The sequence below is a fragment of the Salarias fasciatus genome (assembly GCF_902148845.1).
Source record: "Salarias fasciatus chromosome 7 unlocalized genomic scaffold, fSalaFa1.1 super_scaffold_4, whole genome shotgun sequence".
Taxonomy (NCBI): Eukaryota; Metazoa; Chordata; class Actinopteri; order Blenniiformes; family Blenniidae; genus Salarias; species Salarias fasciatus.
Window position 1 is genome coordinate 25408096 of NW_021941229.1, and position 15027 is coordinate 25423122.

General features: G+C 47.0%; 1 protein-coding gene across 1 annotated transcript in view; it reads left to right on the top strand.

Annotated features, from left to right (window-relative positions):
- ass1 (argininosuccinate synthase 1) overlaps positions 1-13476 on the top strand; it is a 38446-nt gene extending 24970 nt beyond the window's left edge. The window contains exons 11-15 of the mRNA XM_030085320.1: positions 73-137; positions 6507-6638; positions 8249-8405; positions 13088-13153; positions 13237-13476. Of these exons, the coding sequence (XP_029941180.1) occupies positions 73-137; positions 6507-6638; positions 8249-8405; positions 13088-13153; positions 13237-13285 (469 nt within the window). The 3' untranslated portion in view covers positions 13286-13476. The remainder of the gene's footprint in view (positions 1-72; positions 138-6506; positions 6639-8248; positions 8406-13087; positions 13154-13236) is intronic.
- Positions 13477-15027: the final 1551 nt, after the last annotated feature.

Sequence of the window (15027 nt, forward strand, 5' to 3'; positions counted from 1 at the left end):
ATTCCTCATAATTTAGTTTTTGACTCTGATTTTGTTTTTATTGTGTGTGAATTGTGTGTGTGTGTTATGAAGGGGAAGACACGGAGTGGGCCGCATCGACATCGTGGAGAACCGTTTCATCGGCATGAAGTCTCGAGGTGAGGAAGCAGAGCGACGAGATTCGTCCCCGATCATCCTGACGGTGTTCCTCAGGGCGACAGACGGAGATGTTCTCCAGAATCGCGCCGCGGCGCCGGTCGTATCATCTGAGCTCAGAAAATCCTCCCGGCGGACGGCTGGTCTCCTCGTCCCTTCGCCGCTCGCGCTTCTCTTACATGAGCGCTTTGAGTGGATTCAGGGATGCTTTCCTCTGCATCACCTGGAATCACTCACACACACACACACACACCCAGGTTACTTTCCTGCGCTGCGGCGGGATAAGGCCACACACACTCCGCCGGGTTACACACACACACTCCACACTCCTCCGGGTTACACACACTCCGTCACGTTTCCACACGGGGATGTTTTCAGCTCTTTCTGTTTGGCTTGAAAAGCCTCCTTTGTTGGGGTCTCCACAGTCCTGGCCTCGTGCGACACACACACACACACACACACACACACACACACACACACACACACACACACACTCCGCACTATGCGCTGTGATTGGCAAATTGAGTGGGCAGCAGACTGTGGCGGCGGCGCTCCTTGGCAGGTAGAAATTGGAAAATGGGAAGCCCACTTTTCTCTCCTCTCGGCTGAACAAAAGATCAAAGCCGTTTCCTCCACCGAAGCAACAGGCGGAGGTGGAGGTGAGGTGGCGGCGGAGGCGAGGCGGCGGCGAGGTGGAGCGCCAGGTGCCCGATTGGCTGGACGACGCGTCGGAATGGCGGCCGAGTCGCCACAATAGCCGGTGGGCGGGAGCCATCGGGGACGTGTCGGACTGATTACTGTTGGGTTTATTTCTGTGTGTGGGTGGAGGTGAGGGTGGGGGTGGGGGGAGGGTGGAAATGGTTTGTCGAGGCTGCTGTCACTGTGCTGTAGAGCCTGTCAGGAAGAGGCGGAGCCCGCCTCGCTGCACTCTGCTCACCTGAAGTCAGCAGAGAGACTCGAACTCGACGGTCTGGATGCCAACAGCAGGAATCGTTCAGATTTTTAGTAATGAGGCGACAGAAATCGCTGAAATACATACGTCTTTATTCAGTTCATGGTTCCAGGATGACGGCGTTGTGCTTATAGGACAGGTGGCGTTTCCACACACATCAGCTGGTGTTGGCGTTAGCATTAGCATTAGCGGCTAGCATTAGCAGGCTAAGGCCTCGTTCACCCATCATCTCCAAGACGAAACAGAAAGCGTTTCTTCTGTTTCTGGCGTCCGTTCACACAACGTGCTGGCCGGAGCCACTGGAAACGCAGCATTTTGAAAGTGACTCCCAAAGTGGAACTTTCTGAAAACAGCCCGTCTCCATGGAAACGGGGGGAAATGCCACCTTTCAGAAACACTGCTACTGGAGACGCTCGGCAGATGGACGTTTGGCTCCAGAGTTTCTTTCAAGGATAAGTTCGCTTTAAACAGTTTTCATGTTGTTTATACAACGAAGTAGAACAATATCCTCACCCAGAAGGGTTTTCTGATCCGATAAGTGGTTCGGGAGAAATTTAGATCCAAAGTCGAGCTGCAGACCTCCGTATACTGTGAGCCAATGGGGCATGTGTGGCGCCGGCTCCCAAAACGGCTTCAATCGTCCAAAAACTCATTAGTTTCACCAATATTTCCTCATGGTCCGCTCGCGCCTCTCCTCCACCGCAGCCTGCTGTTGTGGTTTTACAGATCTCTGAAGTGAATCCGGTGATCAGGAAGTAAACTGAAGTACATTCACCAAGAGACACAGTAGGTGGCGCTGTGCACCTGAGAAGAAGATGTTTGCAGTTCAGAGATCTTCTTCTTCTTCTTTGGAGCGGGTGGCGACCAACAACTTCGGTGCGCTTTGTTTAATGAAAGAAAAATTCATCATGGTCAGAGAAATAAGTCGAGTCTGACGAAAGTAATGATAGAAAAAATTCTATGAAATTTAACTAATGGAAGTCAGACATTGCTTTTCAGTCGTACTTCAGCAGAATTATTTACAGAAATAAACACCAGAAACAGGCCTGGACAAAAATGATGGTCCCCCTAGAAAAGACTGAAGATGATGAGACCAAAGGGACATGTCAGTCCAAGGTGTGTCCACTGATTAGCATCACAGGTGTCTCCAGTCCTGTAATCGGTCAGTGGCTCCTATAGAGGGCGACGGGGAGTCACAGGAAGTGGACCACACTCAGTATGGACCAGAGGAAGCAAAGGAAAGAGTGTCTCAGGAGATTAAAAAGAGAATTATAGACAAGCATGTTAAAGGGGACGGTTATGAGACCGTCTCCAGCAGTTTGATGTTCCTGTGCCTACAGCTGCACATATTATTCAGAAATTCAAGATTCATGGGACTGCAGCCAGCCTTCCCAGCCGCAGGAGGAAAACTGGGGACAAATCAAAGAGACGGATAACACCAACGGTAACAAAAGAGCCAGGAAAACTTCTGAAGACATTAAAGGTGAACTTCAAGCTCAAGAACATCAGTGTCAGATCGCTGTTGGAACCAACTCAATGCAACTGAATATTAAGTTAAAGGTGCTGTAGGCAGGATTTTGCTAGTCAGTGCTAATTTTTCTGTGTTTTCTTTGGATTAAATGTTAGAGTATCCATTGATAATCCTTTAGGAGTGTAGCATAACTGCTCTACCGCGAGGGAGCAGCGTTTCCATCTGTCTCTGTTCTGAGCTGAAAAGGAATCTCGACAGCTCCAGGTATTTTGACCAATCAGAAGAGCCCATGAGGCTCTAACCGTGATTGGTCGAGGGGCGTTCGTCACACGTTCTTGTGGGAGGGGCTTAACTTGCGTGAGAGTGTGATGTGAGAGAAAACAGGACAGGATTGGCTGTGCTGGGTTTCAAATTGCCATCTTAGATGGGTCAAATCGCCATCTTGCTTAGGTAAACCTAAGCAAGATGGTGGAGATGCCGAATCCTGCCTACAGCACCTTTAAGGGGACCGCTTTCATCAGATTTGAGTTGTTTCTCTGACCACTGTGAATTTGTCTTTCATTGAACGAAGGGGACCAATAGTTTTGTCCACGTCTGCAACATCATGAATCAGGAGGTCTTGATGTTGTGGAGACTGAACATTGATATTTACATTTCTGAGCAAATCCAAGTGGGTTTGTTCAATAACTCGAATTTCCTGAATTGAAATCAAAAGGCCTCATGATGCGTTCAAGGGTTACCGGAGAGCGGGAAAGCTCCAACTTCCCAGTAGAAAAAATAGCTTTTCTGTTAGATATTTGTAGAAAATAATAAATTAATTTCATCTTCTGCCTGCTTGATCTCTGTCAAGACGAGCTCGTTTTACTGGAATCAGACTGCAGCAGTAAAGCGGCGCTCCAGAAGGTTTGTTTAATGGAAAACCAGGTACTGTGACTTTCCTAACCTCCATGAAATGTTCACTTTTATGAATAATCGTCAGCCAGAAGCCGTTTCAGGTGGAAGTATTGTCACTGTCGTTTTAAGGCCTCTTTAAGATCTTTATCTGTTTGTTGACATGAGTTTCTTGCCGTTTGCTGAACTAACGGTTTGTGTGAAGAGTCTGAGGGAACGGGGGAGGACTCCTGCGGCGACGCCCTGCAGGCCTGCAGCGTGGCCAGCGTACCGCCGGCCGCTGTATGAAAGATCAAGACCTCCAAAAACACTGAAGACTTGGCTCTTTAAGCCCGGCTAACGCTCGGCCAGATAGCGTTTCATTGTCTGCCGCTCGCCGTTAAGCTCGCTCTCCTTTGGAGGACTTAAGCCGAGCAGTTTTAACTCGTTTATCTGATGGAGGCGGCGGACGCGTCCCTCCGCGCCCTCTGCGGGGCGGGACGGCCAAAAAGAGCCACGAGCCGCCGGGTCTCAGGTGGCGTCCCGCTCAGGATTCGCACAATTAGCAGCGCCGCTAAGCTGCGTTTCCCCCGGCGGCGCAGAGTAAATACTGATCCGTTTTCACATCTGGGTCAGGCCGGGAGCGCAGATCGGCTCAACAGGTTCCATGAGATTAACCCTTTCACTCCCGAAGCATCGGCCTTCGGCGTGCACAGCGCTCTTCGTGCACACGTAATGTTTGTTTTGAGTCTGTTGAGATTAGAATGTTCCTTTAAGGCTCTGGAAATGAATCCGTCTTGAATCCATCTCGGTACATTCAGTGGGTTTTGGCTGTTAATGGCAGGTATTTGTGGGTTTTCTTTGCCCTTTAGAAAGACTGGCAGGCCGAACTGTACTGCTTCTTCTTGAACACACAGCCTTATGCAGCGATATGACAAAGCAATCAGTTTATTTTTTAAAACTTGTCATGAAACGGTCTTAGTTTCACTTTAGATCATTTTAAAACTTGTATCAGGTTTCTCCTTGAAAGTTCAGTTTATTTGAAAACTTTTTAATCATGAATCGCAAATCAAAATGCCTTGACAAAGGTTTAGAACTGTGATCAGCTGCAACTCAAATCCATGAAATAGGATCAATCAGAAATATTAAAACATGTCCTGATGACGTTCCCACTAATCACACTTCAAGTGGAAGTTTTGCAACTTAAAATTGAAGATAAAGTTCAAGTAAATGTCCAAACACTGAAGCAACATTTTGAGGAAGCAACTACCAAAAACACTCGTATGATAATTTTGTTTATTTGCAAACAATGTTGTGTCAACTCATGTCTATGAAATTGCTTCATCAAAAATATGACAACCGTGACTGAACTGTAACATTCCTCAACTTAAAGCAGCCCGAACGTCTGAACCACTGGAAGAAAAATGAAAACGGAGGTCAGAGAAAAGTGACGTCCGTCCGTCAACGTCCAGCTGAAGTGCGAGACGTTGACTGGTCTTTACAGGAAATACACACAGGGAGAAGAAAACTTGTATTGTTAATGGATTATACACACATATTTCAGAAATCTCATTCAGATCAAAAAACATCTCCACACCAACTAATCAAGACACACACACACACACACACGTCCAGCATGAACACAGACTTGTGAAAAAGAGCTTTGTAGTCGCGATCAGACGGAAGAGGAGGGGAAATCTGGCACTCTGCTGTTTCCTGCAGTGAAATCTCATTTCTGCGCTTTGCGTGTGGAAAGTGGGGTCATTGTTGAAAGTGACAGGTGACACGAGGAACAGTCGGCCGAGCGGGGAAACGACGCTCTCGCCATTTCGGCGCTCCTTAAAAACGGATGTCAGCGATGAGGAAGGCGGCCGGCTCCCGGGCCGTACTGCCAGGCGAGGCTGGCGGCGCTCGGCCCTACCTTCCTTTGTTTTAGGTGACGTGCGGCTGACAGCTTCATTTCTCCTGTCAGGGACTTCATCTTCCCTGGGCGGCCCGCCCCTCCCTCCCGGTCCGGAGGGGGTAAATTGCAGGGTAGGCAGAGCCGCGGTCCAGACTGCGGGCCGGCGGGGGCCTCCTACCCTGTCATTTAGCCCGGACAGGCTCATCCAGGTTCCCTAATCGGTGTGAAGGCCTGTCAGTCAGTCGGCCGGCTGACGGACGGATAATCCCGCCGCGAGGCCGAGTGCCAGCAGAGAGGAGGCGGAAACGCTGCATTTCAGTGAAGCTCTTCTTTACTGAAATGAAAATTAGTAGTTTAGTTTAGAATAGTAACACACACACACACACACAGAGGAAGGGAAAGTGTGTGAGGAGGAGGTGTGTGTTTGGAATTCTGGGTTGTCTTAAAGGGAAACAGGGATGTAACTACAGCAAACTACCACAACTACAACAGCATTTTTAGTACTAAAAGTGCTCACAACTCCAAGAAGTCCAGCCATGAATACTTCAGTGTTAGAGCTTCTTCTGCCACCACTACTAGTACTACTGCACGACCACCACTACTACCACCGCACCTACTGCAAGTACTACTGCCACTACTACTATTGGTATAACCGCTATTCGTACCACTACTACTGCATCTACTAGCACTACTACATTACGACTGTTACTACCACCACCACTACTGCTACTAGTATCACTGTAACTACGACTACATGGACCACTACAGTAAAAACTAGTTGAATCGGTGCAGATTTAGTTGGAATATTTGAACCAGTAAAAATAATGAAAGTACTAGTTAGGGTGGTAAAAACTGTTTGCAGTAGTCGGCAGTAGTTCCTGTAGTTGTAGAGGTATTAGTTATCATAGTAATATTACTTGTTAAAGTCGTAATAGCTAAGTTGCACGAGTAGAAGTAGTTTGAAGTCGTGGTTGTTGTAATTTTAGCGGTAGTTTATAGTAGCTGAGTTGTCAAGTGATGGTCGCAGGTTCGAGTCCCACAGTGGACAGGTTGCCACTGCATAGTTCCAAGCATGACCTTTGACCCTCACTGCGGTTAACTATGAGTTCGATGGGTTAAATTCAGTGCTTGGCTCACCGCCAGCCCTGTTTGGTTTCCTCTGTGTTGATGAACAGGAATCTATGAAACGCCGGGAGGCACCATCCTGCTGCAGGCACATCTGGACATCGAGACCTTCACCATGGACAAAGAGGTCCGCCGGATCAAGCAGGGACTCTCCGTCAAGTTCTCCGAACTCGTCTACAACGGTAACAGTTCACCTTCTCATGACTGATAGACTGAAAATGTTAGTTTCTGCTGATTAAAGAGAAACTTTGGTTTGTTCTTCTTATTTCCGTGTAGAGAAGTCGTCCATATCCCTCTGTTCTGTGCATTTGCATGTGCGTGTGCGTGTGCGTGCGTGCTTGTGCACGCGGGCGCGTGCGTGTGAGCTTTTCTTGGCTCAGGTATCTTAATCCTCCCTTCTGCTCGGTCTCCAGTCCCCTGCACCTCCGTCCACATAATAGGATCAGCGCCATTACAGACTGACGACTCTGCTGCCTCAGTTATACCCTCCAGAGACGGAGAGCGCACACACACACACACACACACACACACACACACACACACACAGGAAGGTGCTACCTTCAGAAGCAGGGCAGAGATTAAACCCATTGTGGGTTTAAATCATTAATAACTCTGCTGATAGCAGGCGGCTGGTAGCGGAGCTTATGTTAACAACCCACCTGTCCTGCATCTGTTTACTGAGCGGCTCACCTGAAAACCGCCGGCAATTAAACTAATGAAGGCCAGTCAGAGCAGCGCAGCACGGATACGCTCCAGACACCGGGACGCCGACCGCCGCTGAAATGACTCCAGTCAGTTTGAGGCCATCGGTGTGAAGGTGAAGTAAATATGAACTGAGTTAAATCAGACGCTAATGATAAAGCACGTTTTCATACAAGTCTGAGAAGTGCAAAAAAAAAAAAAAATCAAATAAATTGGATAAAAAAAAAATATTATGAGGCAGAATAAAACAAACTAAATGGTTAATTCACGAACAGGAAATACAAACAAATCATTAGGAAGGCTAACAGCGAAACAGCTGTTGAAATAACTAAATAATAGAATAAGAAATAGATTTAAATGTGTAGAAATATGATAAATGCAAAGAAACTAAATGAAAATCAAACCAATAAATAGAAATAGATTTTCATGACAGGATTTCATGAAAAGCTTCTCCTCATGTCTTCACCTCCTTTGGCAGAAATAATCTCAAATCCCTCCAGTCGCTGATGAGTCTTAAACAATACAAGAGTTTTCTTCCACCGTAATCTGCTTCCTCTCGTCCAGATTCTCTTCACTTTTCCTCACTGAACTGCTGCGGAGGTGCAGGAAACGCCACTGCAGTAGAGCCTGATCTGTGATCAGACGTGGCCTCGGCTGCGGAGGGAAGGATCGCGTCTTTGAACCCGACCGGGCGGCGAGGCGCGGGTCGCCCCCCCCCCCCCCCCCCCCCCCCCCCGTTGAGAGCAGGACCCCCGCCGAGCGGGGCGGGTCCGACCCCTGAACGAACACACACCCGCCCCATCTGTCTGCGAGGCATGGAGGGCGGCGACGGCTCCACCTGCGATGGAAGCGAAGAAGAAGAATCTCGTCAATGACATCCGGACTCTCTTCACACTCAGACCCTCCAGACAACCAACCGATGGAAAATAAAATACATTTTAGGCATATTTCAAGCAAAATAAAAAAAAAACTGATTAGATTTTTCTTCATTTCCCACTTTTTTAATTGATCATAATTACATTTTTTCCCTATTGACAGGTCTGTGGTCGGTTTAGATTGTGGTATCATGAGGCGTTTGTCTGCCTGGCAGGGTTCTGGTACAGTCCGGAGTGCGACTTCGTCCGACACTGCATCCAGAAGTCCCAGGAGAACGTGGAGGGCACGGTCCAGCTGTCCGTCTTCAAGGGCCAGGTGTACCTGCTGGGACGGGAGTCTCCCAAGTCCCTGTACAACGAGGAGCTGGTCAGGTGAGCCGGGGGGGCGGGGCCAAGGAGGGGGGGCGGGGCCAAGGCCGAGGAGGCGCTGCAGCTGTTCCGCATGTTGACAGAAATCCACATCCAGACACTGAACCCACTCTTCTCTCACACACACACACACACACACACACACACACACACACACACACACACACACACACACACGGCCTCTGAGCAGTGCTAACAGTGGGTTTGTTCAGGAGTTTGACCCCTGGTGCCCTCTGGGCTGGCTCAACACTGACCAAAGTAAAACCTCTCCATATGGCTGAGTCTCACCACACACACACACACACACACACACACGCACACACACGCTGCAGCTCGTACCCTAGAGTCAGGGAGCTAATGGTGTTCTGAGGCAGAGAGGTGATTTCGCTGGGCTTTCAGGCCTGGAGTAGCGGGGTGTCATGGTAGTTAAGCGGGTCAGAGAGAGGCAGGCAGAAAAAAGCTCCTCACACAGGCGGCCTTTCAGTTTCTCACACTGGTTTGGCAGCGGAGGAGCCAGGAAATACAAAAATCAATAGGGCGAGTGCAGCGGTTGTGCTGTGCGAGGGGAAAGAGAGAGAAACGGAGATGAAACTGCACTTGAACTGGCCTCATTCAGCTCTGTTAACCTCCCCTGCCCTCGGTTTGGTCTCTGTGATGAACCACTGTCTGATTTTATAACGCTTTAGTGTCCTTTCAAGGGGAAAGCAACAGAAAAAGTCATTTCTTAAACTCTGAGACAGACCTGGACTCTGTGAGGTCAACAGGTTATTTCGTTCCTTCCAAAATAACCATTACAGTGTCGGAGCACATCAGTTTTCTGATTAAAGGCTCATTATTATTTGCATTTAATTGTCTTTTTTGAGAAACTCTAAAGGATTAAATGTGAACTGGCCACTGGACTGATGAACTGACTGTTATAAACCACTCCTGAACTCTTGAATCTTCCTCTTTAGATCTCATTCAGACTCTTAGAAACAAACCTGAACATTGGAATGGAATGGAACCAAGATGCAACAGAAGTTTTTCATTTTCAGTTTTGATTAAATACACTGTAAAATGGAAAAGTAACAATGATATTTAACAAGTGAAAAATGTGTAAATTTGTCATTTGCCATTAGATTACAGCTTCACTCCAAACTAATTCCCAGTCTGGGATCCACATTGACTCGGTTTCATTTGCATCCCAACCACACTACAAAAGGCCTGACTGACAGTTTTATAATGAAGCTGCATTTTCTCTGATACACGGATCGACCAGTTTTCTCAGCATCTCCTCAGAGATTCTAAAACATTCGTGCAGATCCTCTACAAATCTGTCCTTTATTTCAGTTCCAGTCTCCAAAATCCATCAGTGTAGCTCAGAAAGCAGAGCAGCAGAACTCCTCCGATGAGAGTTTGTTGTCGTCTTCTCTAGAGGTTCGATGCTCATAATCCTGCTGCGGCGACGCATCTGTGCAGCAAAGTGTTTCATCCCAAAGTCCTCCAGGCCACGGACAGATGGAGCAGAGGCTCCTCGTAAAGGAGCTCATTTTACACACACACACACACACACACACACACACGAATTCCAGCATCACATATGTCAAAGCATAAAGGATTTATTCCCCGTTCCAAGTGAAAACGCTTCGTTTTGAGTTTTAGTTTCAGAAAACTTTCACGTTTACACGGTTTGAAAAATGTAGTTAGCATGCCAGACCACCAGATGGCGCTGTCAGAAGTTTTGTTCATAAAAAAGAGTTCTGAACTAGTTTTCTGATATGTTTTAGAAGTATTCTTTCAAATTGAGACCTTGTTTAAGTGACGTTTTCAAATGAGAACTGAAAACTTTTTGTTGTCGGAGTGAGGGAAAGTGATGTTTTGAAAACGGCTCCCAAATGAGGTTAAAGAAACTGTTTCTCTGATACGCTGCTTCTGTGCGTGCGCACCTCGACTACAGTTGCACTGCACATGCTCAGTAGACGGACAATAAGAACAGAGTGTCATGACTCCCAGTCCGGTTTGTCCTGGTCCCGGTCCACGTGGTCCCGGTCCAGATTGTCCTGGACTTAGCAGTTTTAAAGGTAACAGTCTCTGTTTTGAGCCTTTTTCATTCTAACCACATAGTTTTCAGTGTTTCTTTCGTTTCTATGGAAACGGGCATCGTTTTCAAAATGTTGCAGTGTAAACGCAAAACTCTCCTGAAATGAAATCCCAAAAACGACAAGTTTTCACCTGAAACTTTGTATGAACGGAGCCTAACTTGGGTTATTTATGGTGCCTGTTGGTGCAGCTCCTGGTGACTGACTGTTGAAATGAGAGAATGAAAGTCTTTTATGTCTCTTTTGACTTGTGGAGAATAAAATCGTCTGAATCTTCTGAAATGTGCAGAGAAACCGAGCCTCTGTCCAACAGGGGAAGCTTTAAAGGGTTTTCACCAGACTGGACGCTTCTTGTGAAGACGAGTCGTGTTCAGGTGTGCCGTGCTGCACGGCGCCGCTCATCTTCCCGGTTCTTCCAATAACTGATGTTTTATAATATCCCAACATCCTCAGTGCCGACCACGGACACACACACACACACTCAGCCGACAGCGATACACCTGAAGGCAGCGCTCACACACAAACACACACACCTATTTGTCACTTTATGAAAACCTGACACAATTGTGAGCACACACACACTCTCACACACACACACACACACAGAGCAGATTAGGCCCGAGCCCCCCGCTGACATCCTGTTGGCTCTCGGCGGGCCTCGGTAAACGGCGTCATTAACACAGTGGTAACACGGCCGCCGCCGCCGCACCCATCTGAGACAGAAATGTCACCCTCCTTGCTCCCGGCTGGCGTCGCTCTCAATTAGACTGCAGGGTTTCTTTAAAAGAATACACAATCACAGGCTTACACACACACACACACACTCACTCACACACACACACTCGGAGTGCCATATTCTTTGTGGCCGCTCACTTCATAATGGCGTTCAGGTGCCGGGCAGGGAGCCGTGTATTGAGAGTTGATGATTTAGTTGTCTGCCTTTCTTTTTATCGTGTTTATCCTATCATTTGTTGGCAATTTCCTCTTTTGCTAAGTGCTTCTGAAGAATGAGTGCAAGCCGTCCGCGGCAAGCCGGGGGTGTCACGGGGAGGAGAGCGCTCGGTAAGGGAGTGTATTAAACTCTGCAGGTAGAAACTGCTGTAATTACGCGGCGCAGGGCGCTCTTTGTGCGCCGCACTAAGAAGAAATGTCTCCACAACACGCTGGAAGGACGAGCTTCCCCACAACTTATAGATTCGGCACGCCGCTTTTTCATTTCCTCTCCCGAAGAAGTGGATGAACTAGAGAGACAAACATCAGATTACAAAATCGTCTCAACACTCAGCTCACAGTTGATATAATGGGGTTGTTTTTAAAGAAGTTACCTGCATCTTTTGTGCGCTCGTGCGTCTTTTCATTCTCCGCCATTGATTCTCAATCATCCGGGACGAGCGGCGCTCCAAAAGAGCCTTCACAGGAAAATCGATGGCGGCGTTATTTCAAAGGAGCAGCTTATCAATGATCCAGTTATCCCTGTTGTTGTCGCCGGCGCCCGTGTTTGCCGCCGCGACGCCAAACAGTTCGATCAGTTTGGGAGCACGAGCGTCTCCCGAGCAGCCGAGCCGTACGAGGAGTTTCTGTAGCTTATTTCAGCCTCGCCTGGAAAATCGGACAAAAGAGACACAAACAGCGCAGGTGTTTCAGAGGATTGTGTGTTGCGTTGATGAACCAATTAGCCTCATTCTGTCTGGTGCTGAGATTCCAGTTTTGACCACCAGGTGGTGCATTGAGTCGCAGCATCAGGAGCAACAAACCTGATGGATGCTCATGTTTCATTTTAGGCTTTAGGAACCAGCATGAGGTATGTGATCACATTACCGGATGTAGTTTATTTTGTGTGTTTTAAGAAGTTAAGTGCAAACAGGAGCGTTAAGATGAGGGTCTCCCATGTGTCGGTGCCAGGAAACAATTGGACAGAGAGTTTGAAATATAATCTGAAATGTTCAGCGATCTGCCTGTAAAAACTGCACGATCAGATTAGATTAAGAAAAGAATAGAAGAGAGAAGTTTGTGGTTTATGTCTGCAAACATGAGTGAATTCATTTACATTTTATCTTCAAGCAAGTTCAATCCCAACATAATCAGAAACCAATGATCTTAAGCACATTACATGTGATAAATCAATATATTGGCAGTAACAGTTTTTACTGGATGAAATTCGACGGATATAAAGATATGTCACGTAAAATGAGTGATTTAATCTCCTTCAGCAGTGTTCAGATTCAGCGTTAGATTTTAAAATGTCAGTGAAGCACAGCTGATTGAAATCACTCTGAACTCACTCATATTGTATTTTTGACATATAATCATAAACATCTGTTCCGTGACGCTGAACTGACTGGTTGATGGACAAGTTTGTCTGTTTGGTGTCATCGTGTAGATTTTTATTTACACGACAACGTTTCAGGTGAAAACGCATCGTTTCTGCGTTTGGGTTCCAGAAATTTGGAAGGTCTTCAAAAAGCTGCGATTCCAGTGGCCCTGAGCGCCGTTCTCACGATCACAGAGCCTTTCTGTTTCCACTTGAAAACGTTGTTCGTGAACCTGTCTCCTGTTGACGTCCTGCTTTAAACTCGCTTCCTTCTTTCTCTGACTTCTCCTCCTCAGCATGGACAAGCAGGGCGACTACGACCCCTGCGACGCCTCCGGCTTCATCAGGATCAACGCCGTCAGGTGAGCGCTCGTTCCCTCGCCGCCATGGCGGTTTGAAACGGCGTGCTGACTGACCCGTCCCCTTCTGTCCGTCTCCACCTCAGGTTGAGGGAGTACCACCGTCTGCAGGGCTTATCCAGCCCCAAAAACTGAACGGCACCATCGCCCCCCCTCATCGTAATTTTTTTTTCCACTCCATTTTTTGTGCCTCTCTTTGTCTACATGTTGTGTTCTTACAGTTTTACTTACATTAGCTAAACTGCAGAGGGGTGGGCGAGGAGGCCTGGCATGTTTAAACCTTGTGTTTTAAGACGCAGCTCTCAGAATAAAGGTGCTGAACCGTGTTTGGCGTTGTTTGGCCTGAATGCGCTGGCAGCTCCTGTCTTCTGGCTCGCCGCCGGGTTATTAACGCCTGCCTGTTTAAGTCCGAGGGTCCCGGATCGTGTTTAGAATATGCAGATGAAGCGGGAGCATCTCGCCGGCCGGAGCAGAGCACGTGACGCCGCCTCGGCGCTCAAATGGCAGCAGTCAGATGGAAGGAAAACCAATTTGTCACATATGTATATTCCACTGCCCAGCAGGGGGTCTCCTCACAGGGAGCAGGAGGGGGGAGGGGGGCATTTAAAGACAAAGAGCAACACGGGGTTATTTCTGCCTCATCACGACTGAAAACCATGTTTTCGCTTGAAACGGTGTCAGAGATCATGGATTTCCATCGGGACGCCTCACTTTAACCCCAGCCTGTTTCAGGAGTGGCTGCGGTTAGCGTTAGCAGGCGAAATCAGGGATTAGCGTCGTCTTCTCAGGTTCCGTTTGCACCACATTTCAGATGAAAATGCATCGTTTTCCTTCAGCGTTTACACGGCGACGTTTTCAGAACGTCGTCTGTCCACACGGTAACGGCAGAAAGGCTGAAAACACGGACATTCATGGCACTTCCTGTCATCAAAAGCTCTTTTTCAGTACATCATGTGTTCTGCAGGTTTCTGCATCAGGATGAATAGTTGGTGCAGATTATTAAAACACCTTCATCAATGTAATAAGACACAAGTTACTTTTCCTAGGAACAAGCCGTTTTTTGATCAAAAACTCTTATTTTTACAGATTTAATTAGCAAGTGTGATTAAATACTTGACAAGTTTCATTTCCTTGAATCATTCATTAGCAAAAAAAAAAACCGTGAAGCATCAGTAAGGCTTCATTAACTGGAGTATCTGTTACAGCGACTCAGAATAAGTTTATTCTTCCTCCGACTCCTTTTCAATCACATAAACTGAGACTTGCATGTCTGGAGGACGGATTCTGTTGTCTCTTTTAAATTGGTCATTTAAAAATATTTGTATTTAATATTATTTTTAATTGTTTGAAATTAGGATTATCAAAAAGTCTACTTTTGTGTCAAACTGCATTAAAGCTATTTAGTGTTCATTTTTTTTAATCCATTCAGGTCATATTAACATTTATCAAGGTCTGCCGTTACTCTGCAAATACTGAAGTGAAATTGATCAGTTTTCATATTTGGATATTTTGAGTTGCTTTTTTTAATCCAGTTATAAAAATGGTAAATGGAGACGTTTAAGAAGTGTGAAGCAATTAGAAGTTTGACTCATTTGCAGGGTTTGAAACATGGATGGAAAAATGATAAAAATAAGCAGTGAGTGTGTGTGTGTGTGTGTGTGTAATGGAAAAGTATTGACGCCATATAGAGAAAGAAGTGATCCATAAATACGTTTCCCTCTGACAGGTGTGAGGTTAGAAAGTGGAAAAGCGGCTCATTTCCTTCTGTCCGTTCGCTCCTTTATTTCCGACTCCGCCGCCCTCTCGCCGCCGCCGCCGTGGCTTCTGCTCCTCATCTTGAGAGGTCACGGACTCTCGATCCCGAACAATGGCGCCCT